Source organism: Falco naumanni, chromosome 2 (assembly GCF_017639655.2).
Source record: "Falco naumanni isolate bFalNau1 chromosome 2, bFalNau1.pat, whole genome shotgun sequence".
Taxonomy (NCBI): domain Eukaryota; kingdom Metazoa; phylum Chordata; class Aves; order Falconiformes; family Falconidae; genus Falco; species Falco naumanni.
In genome coordinates this window covers 10,941,728-10,958,607 of record NC_054055.1, presented here as the reverse complement: position 1 = coordinate 10,958,607, position 16,880 = coordinate 10,941,728, and the positions used below count along the sequence as shown (strand labels likewise).

Genomic DNA, 16,880 nt, shown 5'->3' with positions numbered 1-16,880 from the left:
GGAGCAGGTCCAGAGGAAGCCACAAAGACGATCAGAAGCTGGAGCCCCTCTCCTATGGAGACAGGCTGGGAGAGTTGGGGTTGTTCAGCCTGAAGCAGAGAAGGCTCCGGGGAGACCTTATAGCAGCTGCCAGTGCCTAAAGGGGCCGACAAGGACGCTGGAGAGGGGCTTTCTACAAGGGCAGGCAGTGACAGGACAAGGGGGATGGCTTTAAACTGAAAGAGGGTGGGTTTGGATCAGATATTAGGAAGAAATTTACTGTGAGTGTGGTGAGACCCGGCCCAGGCTGCCCAGAGCAGCTGTGGGTGCCCCATCCCTGGCAGGGCTCAAGGCCAGGCTGGACGGGGCTGGGAGCAGCCTGGGCTGGTGGAAGGTCCCTGCCCATGGCAGGGGGGTGGGGACTAGGTGATCTCTATGGTCTTTTCTGACCCAAACCATTCTATGATAATATGATACAAGCTGAGGAGTATCCCATGATGTATTAAGATACTTGCGCTCTTACCTATAACAGCGAGCCTGGTTTTGGACTGTTGTGTGAAAAGAAGGGGGTTCCTCTTCAGAAAGGAAGATGAAATATCTACTAAAATCCCTCCACCTCTGGAAACATTGTCTTGGAGGGAATAACTAAGAACTAAATGCACAGCCTATTCAATTAACCAGAAAAAAAGGTAAAAAGGTGACTTTATAGTAAGTTACTTGAAACGGAAGAGGGATTTCTGAGGATAGACTAATTTACATGTAACAGCAAACTACATGATAATGCCAGTGCTCCCAAAATGGTTTTAGTCCTGTTTGGTCTAAAAATAATAAAAAAAAACCACAAAGAATTATGAATTAAGGGATCACTTAGCTTGGTAGGTTTTGTGTTTATTTCCTTCTTCAAAGGTTTTAAAATAAAGTTAATAAACTTTTGTTGGTTTTTTTTTTTTTTAAAGATCTGTTCAAGCTGAAACAGAGTTGATTGGCCAAATACAGAAATAATTGGTTGAGAATCTCTGGAATGCCAGTTTGGGGGAATATAATAGTTCCTTTGACTTCTACATTAAATGCAATATACATTTTAAGCCCTGTACTATTCTCATACCTGGTCTCCACTCATAGAAAAATCAAGGAAAGGCCCACAAATTCAGTGGAAGATGGATTGGACCTAAAACTTTTTAGAAGGTGCAGGATGCTGTGCATTAATCATCCATAGATATGTAGTTTAATTCTGTAATAAGTGTTCAAGAAAGTCTTACAAACATTGGAAAAATAAATATAACTGGCATTTCTCTCAAATTGTCACGGAATGCACTCCAGCTGTATTTATTATACACATTTTCCCCATGTGCTATGTGCTTGCATTCTTTCGTGATGAACGATGGTGCCGTGTGTTGGAGTTGTCATGATATCTTTCTTGTTCCAATCAGGGATGTGTAGGAGGTTATTTGAGGACAAAATACTGTAGGACCTCCTGTCATATTTTTGAAGTTGTAGCATGGGACTGAGCAGTGCTGAATGGCTTGGTTTAGGAGAGAGTTTGTTTGAATTGAATCAAAACACAGCCTATTAATGCTGCCAGGGCACTTGTGCCTTGCTGCCCATTTTGCTGCATCTACAAGATTCGAGGATCACATCCCCATCTGCTGTTGTCTGACTTTTCATTTGAAGTCTTTGGGCATAAATTCTACTTTTCTGGAAAGGTAAAGTGTGGGCCTGGGCCATGTCTGATATTCTTAGACACTACAGCAGAGTAAATAATGCATTATCGTGAATCATTGCAGCTTCACTGAAATTAATAAACTTGGCTGTCACCCAAATCTGGAGAAGCATTTCACCCTAGGGAGGCCTCCGACTCCATCAGGGAGCATACAAGAAAGCAAGTTGATCTTGTGGTATGCAGCAAATGTAAAGATCCAGTTTCAAAAAAGGAAAGAAATGACACAAGATGTAATGCCATAAAAACCATATGCCATTACACAGGATATTACTCACAAGGCGCAGATCTTAAGTGACATACATTTTGACTGTCATTTTACTCTAATGTTGTGACTACACACTAGAGTTATAGGAAAAATGATAAAGGCAAATGACATGTAGCTTAAGTCTAATGTTCTAAGAAACATAGGAAGTTAATCTGTGGGGAAACCTTTCTGATTCTGGTTTCTCCTGTGATTGCAGTTTTCTCCTGAACATTCTGAATTCAAAATTTGTTCCACATTTTTTCTTCCAATGGAAACAAAAAATGAACTAGCATCCCAAAATCTCCTTTTCCTAGATGATCTTTTCCATCCACCTAAGATGCATTCCTTAGATGCATGCTGCTGCCACTTGGCCAGCATCCCTTTCTGATTTTCTTTGACCTCTCTCTTGCATTCCTGGCTGCACAGTGGCTCACTTGGAGATTGTTTCCTTCTTCAACCCCGGTGAAAGGCAGTGGTTAGGAAACTTTCCTGGGATGTGAATACAATGGCTGCAGTTCTTTGAGAAAGGTCCAGCTCTCCCACTATTGGGCAAGTGCTCTAATCATACTTGGCTGTTATGCAGAAACCACACTTTTCCCATTCTCTGTAATGAAATTGATGCCAACATTTCCTTCTCTTCCCAAGACCTCAGTGTTAAGGGTTGATACTCTAAGAAGTCATGCTGGATCAATCCCCTTAGGGATGCACGCAGAATTTAAGGGCCCATCTGCCTAAATCTAGATTGCAACAGAGCAGATCAAGGGCCTGGATCACTCCCCAGACTGGAAGGACACAGTGTTGTGCTCACAATATGTGCAGTCACTGCAGGAACTTGCAGGATGATTACGATATGCTGAGAGGGAGACAGCTAGGAGTTTAGGTGATTTGACTCTGGATCACTCCCAGGTATGTGAGGAAAATTTCAGTACCAGATATCTTTTAAGCTACACCTGTAACATTAACTACAACACTCAGCCAAGTGTTGTGAAGTACCTGAATAAGCTCTGGGAGAGTAGATTTGAACATAGTGGATGCTGACGTGAAGTAGACTTCAAAGGTAAGTGTGCAGTCAGGATGACTTTGCTGATGCAATAGAAGCAACCTTAGCAGATCAGTCTCTTTAGAGGGACTGCCTGCCTTGACATTGCTCTGAACAGCTGGTAGGACAAAGCACAGAGGTCATCATAATTGGAGGATGGATGCTCACAAAGCAGGGGAGACATGAGCTGGTTCTCAAATGATGTTTGAGATCATGTTATAATTTCTCTAATTATTCAGGTTATAACTAGCATCTATGGCCATTCTGAGCCCTCTCACCAATAAGTTTTAAACACGTGCTCATATAAACCATCTGGAATGGTTTAAAACAAAGAAGGAAGATAGAAAACTTCCAGAGATCCCTGGGAAGGCATGATTTAGCCACCTGCAAACTCAACCTTTTCTGTGGAGGAAGAAAAACTTGTATTGGTTGTTTCCAGGGAGAAAGAAAAAGGGGGTGTTTTCCACAAAAACATTCCTTGCTCTGTACCTAAATATGACGTAGGATCCAATGTTGACTGAAGCATGACTCATATACTCCACATGCATTGCAGCACTTGGTAAGTGGGCAGTGAAGTACCGTTTCTGGCTCATGAGTCATCAGCTTCATGTGAGTGGGCAGTAAAATCCTGCATAAGCTGATTTTTCAGAGACATTTCTAAGGGTATTTTGAAGTATAGCATATGGCACGGGCAAATTATTTTGGTTTTGTTTGTGCTTGCTGCAGCTTCAGCTTTGGCCAAGGCCCCATATTATTAGGCCTGACATATCCTACAAGTTTTATTTTCTGTCATTCCAGCTTTGACATGCCTGTCTAAAGAAGTTTCATCATCTGGTTCTCTGTAAGCAGTTTCCATTTCTCTTTACAATCCAACAGAAACGAGCAAGTGAATGGAAATAGCAAACAAGATAAATAAAATGTACTATTTCTGCTGCTGTTAGAGCTGCTTTGGCATGAAACTATGGTTCTGGTGAGTCCTAAATTTGAACTATGTATGTTCCCTTTCACTATTCTCCTTTTAATGTCATTTGATGATATGAAATAGCTGTAATCCTCTGTCCTGCTGGTCCAAAACTTCACCTGGCATGTCATACAACTGCAGAAATCCTGCCACTTTCTCAGACAGGGCTCTCACTGCAGCCACAATAACCCCAACCAAGTTTCACAGGAGCCATGCCCTACTTCTACTCTTTATGTGTAGGGCCACATATGGGTCAGATACTCCCTCCATCTTTAACTGCAGAAAGATGGTACGTCGCTTCATCCCAGTTTTCTCCAGACCCTTGGTACGTGGCTCATGAGGAACAAGAAAAACGCCAACTTTCAAGTTGTAAGAGAAAGACAGCCAGCTCAAGCTGCATTGGATGAGACTGCTCGGCACTGCTCCTTGGACTTGGCAACTCCTGGAAAAACAGCCTTGCTCTGCTGCCAGTTATCATTGCTGCTGCTATCTCCAGGATCAGCCCTGTGTACCACGATGCCTGGGTTGGAGTGGAAGCTCCCCTGGTGACTCACGAGGGTGTTGTATGTAAAAGCTGCTAGCAACAAGGGGGTTGTTAAAGCCATTCCTTAATATGAAAGTCAGCACCCGGGGCAACTTCCCCTCCAAAAAAAACTCACCCAAAGACCCAACACGAAGCCCGCCACAAAAAGCAGCCTGGTTGCAAAGCATAGCAATCGGGAGTGGGGACATGGTGGATGCAGAGGTGCCCACAGCATCCCTCCCTGGGCCTGCGGTACGGTAGCACCCGCCGTGCCCGCACACGGGCACCGGCGCCTGCCCGCAGGGACACCTGACGGGGCTGGAGCAACCTCGGAACATGCCCGCCTGGCCCTTCCCAGCTTTCGAGGACCTCACGTACAGCCCCGACGGTAGTTCCTCGGACAGCCTCTTTGTTTGCCCCCGGATCGCAGCACAGTTGCGCGCACGGCGGCTCCCCCACTCCTCCTGCTCGCATTGCAGCCGGGGCGGGGGGCACGGGGCAACCCCACGGACGGGACCCTCCGTGGGCAAACGCGCTTTGCAAGACGGGGGCGGGGCGGGGGGGGGGGGGGGGGGGGGGGGATGCGCAGCCGGCCGCACCGCTCGGCGTCGGAGGCCCCGGCGATCCCGAGCCCCTCACGGGGGTGGCTCCAGCCGAGCCCCCGGGGCAGCGCCGCGCACAAAGCGCGGCCGGCGGCAGACAAAGGGGCAGCGCCCGGTGGCCGCGGCGGGGCCGGGGGGGGGCCAGAGCGCGGCGCGGCGGGGCCGGAGCGCAACGCCCCGGCGGCCGGAAGACAGGGCGGGGGGTGAGGGGTGGGGAGAGGGGAGGACCGGCTCAGCCCAGCTGAAAAGGAGGGCTCGGCCGCCCCCCTACCCCCCCGGGTCCTGCCCCGCAGGCGTCCGGCACCATGGCTCTGTCCTGGAGGAGCTGGCTGGCCAACGAGGGGAGCAAACACCTCTTTCTGGTGAGGGGGCTGTCCCCCGCGGGGAAAGGGGGGGGTCCCGGCGGCGGGGCTGACCTGCGGGGAAGGCTGGGGAGGGGGGCGCGGGGGTGCTGGCCCGGCGGGGGCACCGGGGAGCCCCGGGGGGCGGGGGGGCGCGGGCAGGGATGCGCGGCCGCGGTGGCTGGGATGCGCTCCCCGCGGTGCGGCTGGCCCCGGTACCCGCCCGTGCCGTGGCCCGGGGACGGGGCAGGCGGCCGTGTCCTGCTGCGGCTCGGCACGCGCTCTGCCGGCCCCCGCTCTTTGTTGGAGCCTCTGCGGGAAAGTTTGGGGGAGAAGATGCGGCTTCTCGGAGGTCAAGTTCTTCCTGCCTTTGTCTTTGTCTCTTTGTTGCTGGTTTTCATTCTTTGAGTCCTTAACCGCGGTACCTAACTGCAGATTTGGGGTAGCGTTTCCCATGCAGAGGGTTGCCCAGCTCTCAGCCCTCTTGGGTCACAAAGGTAAAGTTTTGTGAAGTTCAGTGAAAGTGAAAATCTCTGCCATAGAGGCTGTTGCTTTTAATATATCAAAACGTTCCACGCTTCGAGTTTGTTTCCCCGTTCCATTTACATGTTTATGAAACTGCAGGCATGTGGGTTTTATGAATGAAAGAAATTACCACTGAAAAGTTTGCACATGTAACTTTCACTTACAGTCTCTTGTTTCTGTTTCATTTTAGGTTTTCTGGCTCTTCCTCAATGTATGGCTCTTCTGGAAAACCTTTCTGCTCTATAATCAAGGGCTGCAGTATTATTATCTGCATCAGATGTTAGGGGTGAGTGACCCAGACAGTACTTTTTGCCCTGGAAACTGGGATGCTGGGAGATGGGAGGGGGGCAGAACGCATTTGCTAATCAGGGATGACACAAACTGCCTGTTAACTCTGCAAAGTGGGGAAGGATCAAGTCGGAAATTACTGGGATAGCGCTGACAGTTGTTTAGGAGTAGAAAGTGAACAGTGTTGAGAAGAAAAAAGAGCCAGTCAAGTGTGGGACAGCTATCCTTCCCCCTCCTCTGCTCTCCTCCTCCCGGTGTTCCCAGCTGCAGGCAGGCTCACAGGAACAGAAACATGCTCAACAGATGACTGGAGCTCAACTTTTGTCATAAAAATGTTAGCCAAGCTTATGGGCTTGTGGTGGCAAATTCTTTCTAACCTCGTTTTTGTGATACGTATTTGCTGAAGGAATTCCTTTGATAATTCTTAGTTCTTTTCAATCTTTGGCACCCTCACAGATCCTCCATTCTGTGTAAATCATTGTAATCTATGTAGTTTCAGTTTTGTTTTCTAATAATAAAATTTTTGCAATATGAATGGTTTGATGAAGATTTGGCTGTTTTGATTTAGCAAGGGTAGCATCCACCACTACCAGAAGGACCCAGAAAGATAATTTGGGGAAGTGAGATACTGGTCTGTCTTGTGAAGTTGCCCAGAGCTATGCCATTGCAGTTGTTTGAAATGATTTCTGTGCAAAGGCATAGATTAAGGCTTAATGGCTTTCTGGAGGATGCTTTAGGGTTGCTCAGAATTTGAGAACCCAGGAAAAAGTAGGTGAATAACATGATGCTTTGTAACACTGTGTCTTACTCAGGAATGGATTCCAATGGGAAGTTGACATGGGGTTAAAGCACAGATGATGCACACCCTAACCTGTTGTAGAGCCTCTGAGTTTTATCTTTGGTAGATCCAGGATAAATTCTTTTATATGACTGATATCATTGACATAGCCAGCCAGTTCCATAAACTTTTGTGAACTTGGTTGAAAGTAACTTGACCTGATACAGGTGGGTTTTTTTCTTTTCTTTTTATGGCTGACTCAGATGTGTTCAAGAAATGAATCTTAGCAAAGGTAGTGCAAAAAGAAGGGAATGAAAATACTTAAATTGTTCACGATGATGGCAGGAAAAAGCATGAAAACATTTTTAATTATACCATAATCTCTAATGGCTTTGTAGCCCAGTGCATCCATTTGAAAACTGTTTGTTCCTGACAGAGCAAGTGGGTTGTTCATAAAGCAAATGTTCTTGGTCAACATGTTTGGCCAGATTGTCAGCTGGTATCAATCAGCAAAATTCCTCTCAATTCAGAAGACTCATCTGCCTTCTGCCAGCTCATTGTCTGGGGTGTTCTTACACTTCAAAATGAAAGTCACATACAAAATAATACAATGTGTGTCTAGGACCTGTGAGATTATTCAAGCAACAAATTCCTTGTGCTGATCAGGAGATGAGGACCAGAAAGCCATGTGTTTGAGTTTGCCTAGCTGTGTCTGCAACTGTGAAATACCAAAGAAGTTTATAAAGACTTTCTACAATGAGGTGGCAAGTGAAGAGCTAAGTCTTAAGGATACTTTTGGTCAAAGTTCTGAAACTAATTTCAAAAGTTTGAAAATATTAAAGACTGTAAAACATTCTTGCAATTCACTTTTTACAGTTTGCCTAAATATCATCCCTATACCCCCAAGTTAGCTTTCTCCCTTCTCTATAGTATATTTGTATATGTGTATATTTATACACATGTACAGATTATTTTGCAGGGGTTGGGAAAGCTGAACCCAATTTTAGTTTCCTCAGGAAACAAAGTAAGCATATTCATGCTAGAGCTGCTGTTACCTTCCATGGGGATTTTTGCTCCTCTTCTGTACTGGTTTGTGTAGCCACTGGTCCATGGCCCATCGGCGCAGCCAGTCTCCTTGCTGTTCTGTTTGTGGGTGAGTGGCTTGCAGAATCTCTGTGTGCCATTTCTTGATGTTTGAAGATTTTGAGATTTAGATTAGAATTCTTCATTTATAATTCAACAGTTGATTATTTTTTTTAGTCTTAACAATTTTACAGGTGCTTGCATGGTAATTGATTCCTTTTTCCAGCAAGTTAACAAAAAATGGCAAGAAGGAATGGCATTTTTCCAATTAAAAAACATTCTCTTCTTATTAGTGAGGTCTGCTAAGGAGTTCTTTTTTCTCTCTTTGTATGCTATGATAGCCGAAAATTCTCTTAAGAACTGTACTTGCAGCACTGAAAGATTTACCACAGGTAATTTTATTGTTTACTGAGTAACAGGATGGAGAACAAGAAGAATTGCTGTGTGAAATCAGATTGTGATATGAAATAAGATCTTGGGCTGAATAGCCTGCATATATTCAATATTGCCGTGTTCTCATGCCATGTATTTTCTTTCTGATGTGAAGAAGGAGAAAGAATGAGGTTAGTCTCTCATTCAGTGGTCACTGAGGTGGTTCACCTTCCTCCAGCCTTCTAGAGAAGAAGGAGGCTCAATTCTATGCTTTTCCAATTGCATCCACTGCAATGGATACTAAGCACAGGATTTTAAAATTATTTAGGTTCCCAACTGCCGCTCAGTCTTTCAATGACAATCTTTCTGATCCTTAATGCTGTAACTGTAAAAAGACACTAAGACCATGGTGGTGTCCTGGAAGTACAAAGAGAATAAACAAGTCAAAGGTACTGATGTGCTAGGAGGAGGTTAATTAGCCTATTCTATGCTATAAAATGTAGTGGGTAAATTTATGTTGTGTCAAATGTCACTGCTTTGCTCAGTTTGAGTCTTGTTGATGAGACTACAAACTCTTCACTGTGGAATCTCCATTCCTGGAGATTTTCAAAAAGTAATTGAGCAAAACCCTGAGCAAACTTAGTCTGAGTTTGGTGTTGAACCTGTTTAGAGCAGGAGGTTGGAACAGAGACATCCCAAGGTCCATTCCAACCAGAATAATTCTGTGATTATACGATTCTTGTGTTGTAAGGTCAACCAGAACCTAGTGGATGTAAACCACTTCCCAGTACTTTTGCTTTGATGAACCATCCGTTTAGATACTTAATTGCTTGTAACACTACAATCATACTCTTACTGCATGAATGCATTCATTGCCACTGGTTCAGCGACATAATTCAGATAAAAAAATCTTAGTTTTTCATAATTCAGAATCATAGAATCATTTAAGTTGGAAAAGACCTTTAAGATCATCAAGTCTCAAAATAACATTTAATGAATGTTAAATTGTGGCATTGCATTGCAAGAAGAAGATAAGCCTTGGAAACACTGAACAGGCATGTATTTCTTATAAAAGGAATCTTCTCATCTTTATGTTCATGACAGATACTACAAGATGTAGTAGGCATGAATTAACAGAAAGGAAGATTCATAAATCAGGTGATGTGACTCCAAAATATTCATTGTTGGAGGATTTGTGTCTGCTCGGTCAGAGAAATTGTACAGGTGATTAATTTCTTTGTAGACTTCAAGATTTCTCCCTTCAGATTAGCTTGGGTGTATTTTTTTCAACAAACTTGCTTGTGTCTTACTGAGAAATTCAGTCCGAAATTCAGTACCAGCCTTATTATAGAACTCAAATCTTGCTTTTAAAAGCATTAAATGAAATACCTGTTTCTTGTTGCTTGAGTTCCCCATGAAAAGAAAGAGCACCGGGCTCATTTTGTCACAGCATAAAAGGTCTCTCTTTCCCTATTCCTTCTCTAGTCCCTGCTCAAATTAATGCAGTCACATGGATACTAATGCAAGAGATAAACTGGGTTTCAGACCAAAATGAAGAAAATGCATTCTCAGAAGGATCTCTTTGGGAAAAGATTGAATAACTGGAAATGGGACTGAAAAGAAGTGCTGCCTCACTTATCTATAGAGTTGCTGCTTACGGTGCAGTACTGTGCATCAGTATTATGTCATCTTTATTCACTACTTGGAATATGTTCCAGATGTTCCAGTAAGTTGCATATCTCTTCTGGCTAGTAATGATAGAGATTTTACTAATTGACGCCAAATTTTGCTTTCATTGATCCTTACACAACCGCACTGCCGTCTGCTTCCCACACAAATAAGCATTGGAGGGAGTTGTGTATCTTGACCCTTTATTTTCCTTAATTCAGTGTGGTTTTGCTATTTAATTGTTTTGTAACTGGGCAATTTGGGATCTGCTCTTTAGAGTGTTACATGTAGCAAAAATGTCTAATAATAGATTTATGTTGCTATGGAAGCTATACATATCTATACCTATGTGCAAGATCCCCTAATGAAGACTGAGGGTGTTAATCCACAAGACCTTACCTTGATAGTCCCCTTGAATTTGCAAGTAAATCTCTCCTTGCATTTGCTTTACCTCATTCTAGGTTTTTGGTGTGCCAAAACTGTTTTTCCTTCAACCTTTTGGCCTTCCTGGACAGCCTACAGTTCAGCATCACTGAGTTTGTTGTCAGTTATAAGCCAATGAAGATCTAAGGCTTTGCACCATATAGCTCTTCTGTTTTGTTCCTTTCTCTTTCTTTCTTGTTAGTTCTTTCTTTCTTTCTTTTTTTCTTTTTCTTTCTTTCTTGCTCTTTTTCTTTCTTTCTCTCTTTCTTTTCCTTTCTCTTTCTGCCTTTTCACTTTCTTTCTCTCTGTCTCTGTGTCTCTCCCTTCCTTTTTTTTTCTGTCTTTTTCTTTCTCTTCCTTCCTTCCTTCCTTGCTTCCTTGCTTCCTTCCTTCCTTCCTTCCTTCCTCCCTCCTTCCCTCCCTCCCTCCCTCACTTCCTCTCCCCCTCTCTCCCTCTCTCTCTCTCCCTTTCTTCCTTTCTTTCTAGCTCAAATGGCTGTAATGCTATGGAAGACATCTATGTTATTACTAATGATGGGAGAACTTCCACCTCTGAGAAGTTCTTGTGAAACTGTCCGTACTGGAGGCTCAATTAGTAGAGGTACATCTGAAAAGATTAACTGAAATTTTTACTACCGTATCATGTAGGCTTGTGTTAAAAAGTGTCGTCTTGTTGTCATTGCTCCTTGTTCTAAAGATGATCACGGCATAATACTCTGTGTAGAGCAGAACTGAATTGCAGCCAAAATGTTTCTTCGGCATGTTATTAATTATATTATGTATTATTGCATGCTTCCCATGGTAGTCCAACGATGGCAGGTCTTAAAATAAAAATAGCTGCATTACACTGCAGAAGACTGGTTTTACAGACCATATTGCCTACTGTGTTGTGATAAGGGGAAATAATTCAGCATAAAGGAAGCCCTTAATAGCAGACATTGCATCACTTCTGTGTAACTGTGACTCAGATGTGACAATAAACAACTTCCTGATCTGGCCATGAGTTGCACTGTGTTGTGAATCTCTTGGGGGGACTTGGGTACCCTTAATCCCTTGGTTCATGACCAAGTTTGTGAAGGTTAGGTCATGCTGCATCTTGCAGGATTAACCATTCAAGCTCTTGTTGCTAGTTAATATATAAAATACTGACACTTTGTGATGTTGTTACAGAAGGATGCTCTGGAACACTCATATCTGGAAGATAACTTCAGTTTCCTTCCAGTCTGTGCAAGTATCATTCTGTGTGGTACAAAATGAAACCTGTATCTCAGAAACACTGACAAAAGTATTTTTTAAAATTGTATTTCCTGGGGTCAGGATTCTAACAGATTAAATTAACTGTTAGTAGATTAATAAAGAAGAACATTTGGTCTGAAACCTTTTAAGTGAATATGCTTTGGAGATTATTAAGAAGTTGGAAGCTAATATTGAATTCCAGGTTAAGATCGTTGCGTTCTTCAGACTGAGCGATTGATTTAAGCAAAAGGAAAGTACACCTAACACAAAGGTACTGTGTATAAAATGAGAACATGACATGACTATGTGGACAGAAAGAGAGGGAAAACCTTCAAGGAATGCCTCTTTGGTGAGTTTCAAGTCACCAGTGAGAATATTGATTCTCAGTAGTGCAGGGAAGATACCCAGCACCTCATGAAAGAGCTAAAACGTGTTGTTTCTCCCTTTCTGTAATATCATACCCAACTTGTGATTCATATATTGAAGCAGAAGACTGATGTTGAATTAGCATAGAGAATTGGGCTGCTGATAAATCCCCTTGTAGAGAATTGCTGGGGTTTGTCGTGTTTTTTTTCATAATACTTAATATACTTTGTCAAACATGATTCATAAATATCACACCATTGAGTCTTAATTTTTAAAGGGTTGCAGTACATGAGGTTGGGATTTACAGAGTCCTGCCTTGAAACCTTCCATCTTCAGGAAGAAAATCAAGTCAAACTTTTGTAGAAGTTTTCACATGTGTCAGTGCTACCCTTGCATTTTCCTTCCTTTCAGCTCCTTCAGTTTTTTTTTTATTTTTTTTATTTGTTTTTTTTTTAATTATTATTTTTTTTTTTAAAGATATATATTCCCAGAAAGATTTGGCAGGCCTAGGGGGCATAATTACTAATCTGTACAATTGAGATCTGGCCTTCATCTTAGATTATCTGTGCTCTGTTGCTCAAAACAATGAGTACTCTATGAAGAAAAAGAAGCCAGGTCAAAAGGATGCACACTGTGCGGCACGGTTTGTCCCACTGCAAAAATATGTTAAGCTGCTCCAGTACTGATTTGAGGAGGTGGTCTGTGACCTGTGTCTACAGAGCAGCATGTGGCTTATGAGTCTTCCCACAACCTTTCAAGTTGCCCTGAACCATGGAAGATTGAAGAAGTTTAAGGAAAGGCCTCCAGAGAGATCATGAAGTGTGGTGTCTCTACTGCGCCATGACCTGCTTAGGGTTCTTGCTTGTAGGTGGGGAGGTTTTGAGAAACAGGTACACATCACTTAGGTGTGCAAGTATTTATGGTATTCCAGTTTTTTTCCTACAGGGTGGGCTTAAAAGATGAGGTAGAACAGTATTTATTGAAGCGTTCCTGCATTCTGCTGTCCCGTATGTTTTGGAGCCATATGTAGAATATTAGATTTCTGTGCACAGCAGTTGCAGGTAACGTTCATCTCTGTATTTATAACTGATGAACTGTGGTGAATTTTGTAGTACACAGTAAGTTACGAGCCCTCAACGTAATACTGAAGTAATTTACCTAACTACAGAGAAGCTAATTTCCCCTGCTTTGCTGCCAGCAACACACAAAACATCTAATGAGAACTGACTTTTTGCTCCTCTGTCCTACTTTGCACGTTGTATGAGCACCAGGAGTCCATCCTGATTTCTGTGGAACTGTGCATCTGACAGGGATAGCTGGAGAACTTACCTTCCCGCTATAGCTCTGGAACCCTTTCCTGCTGCTTTGGAGAAGGAAAATATGTTGGTTGCTTTGTACTTGTCTGGAGGGAAAATCTACACTACTTTTTAGGATCCAGGTTTGTAATGAGACCGGTTCCCTACTATCCCTGCCACAGATTTCCTCTGTGAATTTGATTAATCCTTTAGTTTTTCTATGCCTCTTTGCCCCTCCATGAAATGTGATAACAGCGTGTGTGGTACTGGGTAGGCAGAGCATAGAAGGGGGTTGGCAGGTGCTCAGATTTGATAGCAGCAGAAGTGGATAGAAGAGAGTGTCCAGCAGAGATTTTGGGGGTGTTTTTTCCTCTCTGATTCTACAGAAGTTTCACGTGCTACTAACATGAAATAACACGTGGTTTTTTTTTTTTTTTTTCCCCCTGAAAACAATAATAATCTTATGAAGAAAAGAGGACTATATTTCTCTCATTTCTTAGCTACTTAATAAGAATATATATTCCCTTCTAGAACCAGTGAGTTGCCTTGGAGCAAAAGTAATCTTTTATTGTACTATTGTTTAAAAATCCAACAATGCACTGTGTTCATTTGTTACTATGCCACCCAGGCAATGTGAGGAAGTCAAGAAAGAGACCACTTGAAAACCATTTGGAAAGGATTAGTTTCATGGGGATATTTTTAGCCTTTGCATATATGTTAAGAGTGAACTTAGTACTCTGTTATTCTTCTGGGTCATGCATGAATTATGATTCTAAGCATTGCTAAATGTATTGCTTTACCATTGTTTTCAATCTGGTCATGGACTTCTTGCAGCAAACATTGTCCAAATTGATTTCTTCAGTATAAAATCTTAAATGAATCATTGGTGGAAATATTTCAATTGCATTTTCCTCAAAGTGCACTCCATATTTGAAAAAGTTGTTTCCTGCTCTTTCTCTCTCTGGTTATTTTTTTTTCCCTTTGTGCAGATGCTGATAAAACGGAATTAGAATTAATGTAAGGGCATTCTTCAGTAGCAATTGCATTATGAATGAATATTTACTATTTGTTAAATAGTGGCATGGAAAAACACAATGAAAGGTTAGTAGGGTAGCTGCTTCTGCTGATTATCACTGTTTTGTATTTTTTGTACCAGTTGAATTGCTTGGCATTTTACTTATTTCTTACCACAAATTATTTCATTTATTTAATACCATACAGTGTAGAATTAATTCTGTTCTAGACTCTTCGAAACTAGACTGCTTTATTCAAGTTTTGTAGGAAGAATAGTTGTTCCTGATAAAGGAATTCTTGGGTAACTGATATCATGCCTGGTTTATGTTTAAACTCAAAGACAACATAAATTCTTGAGAAAGTAATGATGCATCATGTTTTTGGATTGCTTATTAATTGTATTGGAATTTCTTTCAGCTGTTGGGTGTTAGTCAAGAGCTACAAAACTGATTCAATTTACTTGTGGGTTTTGTGTAACATTAATTGTAGATAATTCTTGGGTTTTTCAAGTCATGCTCATTTAATCAATGAAATACTGTAGCAAATCAGCAAGCTGTAATAAAAATGCTTAGATGTGTTTAATGATTATCTTTTTGAAGTTATTGCTTTTATGAGGTGTATAGCTAATTTTTAGCTTCCCTTTAGAGGAATAATAATTACTGAAAATAGAGACGGTCTTGTATATTCAAATAGCACATTACAGAGACATTTTACTTGCCATTAAATCCATTAATCTAAGGGTATTGCCATTTTATCCGATAGCCCAACAATATTTATGATGTTCTGAAGTAACTTTAAGCTACTGTGGACAAGGATAGATAGAGAAATACCTATTTTGGTTGTTGACATACGTGTTTTTTAATAATACTTTGAAGTGGAAAGTGACATCAGCTTTCAGTAAGATCGCAGCTGAGTTGCTGAGGTTGTGTCCATTGTAGCTGGTGCTCAGTTGTAGTCTTCGCACTTGGGCTCTGGACCAGTTGTGAGAGTCTGGAGCGAGGAGGAGAGCACGATCTAATGTCGGAAGAACATGACTTGTGAGGGAGAAGTAGCAAGAATAATCTCTTATAGTGCTTGTGAACAGAGTGTGGGGTAACAGCTGAAACGGAAGCAAGGGAGGTTTTATGTAAGGAAAAAAAGAACTAGCAGTGCCTTAGAAGAAGTAGTGGAGGAGGTCTGGAGGGTGGGAAAGAACTAAGTGATGTGGTTCATTCCACTCTTGTTTTCTGTAATTCGGTAGGTTAGAGATGCCTGTGTTGTAAGTGTCCCTCCCTTTTGTGAGGTCTGCTGGCAGGATGTTTGCCAGGGATCCCACATTTACATGGCAGGGGACAAGTCAGAGCGCATTTTGTCGGGTAATTGCCCGGGCAGCTTCTGAGAGAAGGTGATGTCTGGTGAGGAGGCCCTTGGCACTCAGGTCTAAGTAAGTAATGTAAAGCAGGCAGAAGAGGAACAGGGTTTAGGGGGAGGGCTTGATGCTTCAGGTATATTGAACATCTTTACCTTCTGTTTGCCTTCTGGTTTTGAGCCCAGATGTACTGCAGAGAAGGTGGGTGTTACTGTGAGAACTGGCAGTTTTGATGTTTTACAGTACTTAGAAGCTCATGTCACGCTGTTGTGCTTGTGATCTTGCTAGACATGCTGAAGTTCAATTATTTTGTTTATTTTTACTAGTTTATATATTCATCCATTTCTGTGACATGTAGATACGTCTGTAAAAACAACTAATAACAGTTAGAGATTGTGAAACTACAAGGCTTTCGTGAAACTACAAGGCCTTTCTAATAATTTTGGTAAAAAAAATGTTTCCAAATAAATAAATAAATAAACCCTTTGTTTCTCTCCATAGCTTTCTTGATAAGCTATGAATATGTGTTGCACTGTTGAAGGTTTTTTTTGACTGAGAAATAACAAATATTCTGTTTTTGACCTAAAGTATCATTTTGAAAAAGTAATAAATCTTCAGTAATTTATATTAGATAATTTGTACGTGTTCAAATAATTCATATTGCTCTGCAGTATTTGAGTTATCTTATAGTATTATAATTTTTTTTATTATTTTTTTCAGGAGTTTAAAAACTTGGGCTTTAGAGAACATTGTAAGAAATATCCTTCTAGAAATCTGTTGACAGTCTAAAAGCCTCCTTTATGTAAGCTAGTAAAATGGTAATTCAGCCTAATAACTAGGAGAACAATGGCATTTTGCTAACTTTTAAAAAAATCATAAATGAATGAGAGAATATAATAAGATTTGAAAATACAGGGTTATGACATTAATGTGTGCTTTGTTCGTTTATTTGACAAGTGTTTTTGTTCTAATTATGTAAGTTCCAAATATACCAGTAAAAGCGTTAATGAAATTAGATTTCGTTATAGTTCTCAGCTACTGAGTATTTAACTGAAGAAAAGCTACTTTTCTTTAG

The 16,880-nt window shown here is 41.8% G+C and overlaps 1 protein-coding gene across 1 annotated transcript in view; it reads left to right on the top strand.

Annotated features, from left to right (window-relative positions):
• Window positions 1-5,349: 5,349 nt before the first annotated feature.
• NOX4 (NADPH oxidase 4) overlaps window positions 5,350-16,880 on the top strand; it is a 106,914-nt gene continuing 95,383 nt past the window's right edge. Inside the window, exons 1-2 of the mRNA XM_040584329.1 lie at window positions 5,350-5,430; window positions 6,125-6,220. Of these exons, the coding sequence (XP_040440263.1) occupies window positions 5,374-5,430; window positions 6,125-6,220 (153 nt within the window). The 5' untranslated portion in view covers window positions 5,350-5,373. The remainder of the gene's footprint in view (window positions 5,431-6,124; window positions 6,221-16,880) is intronic.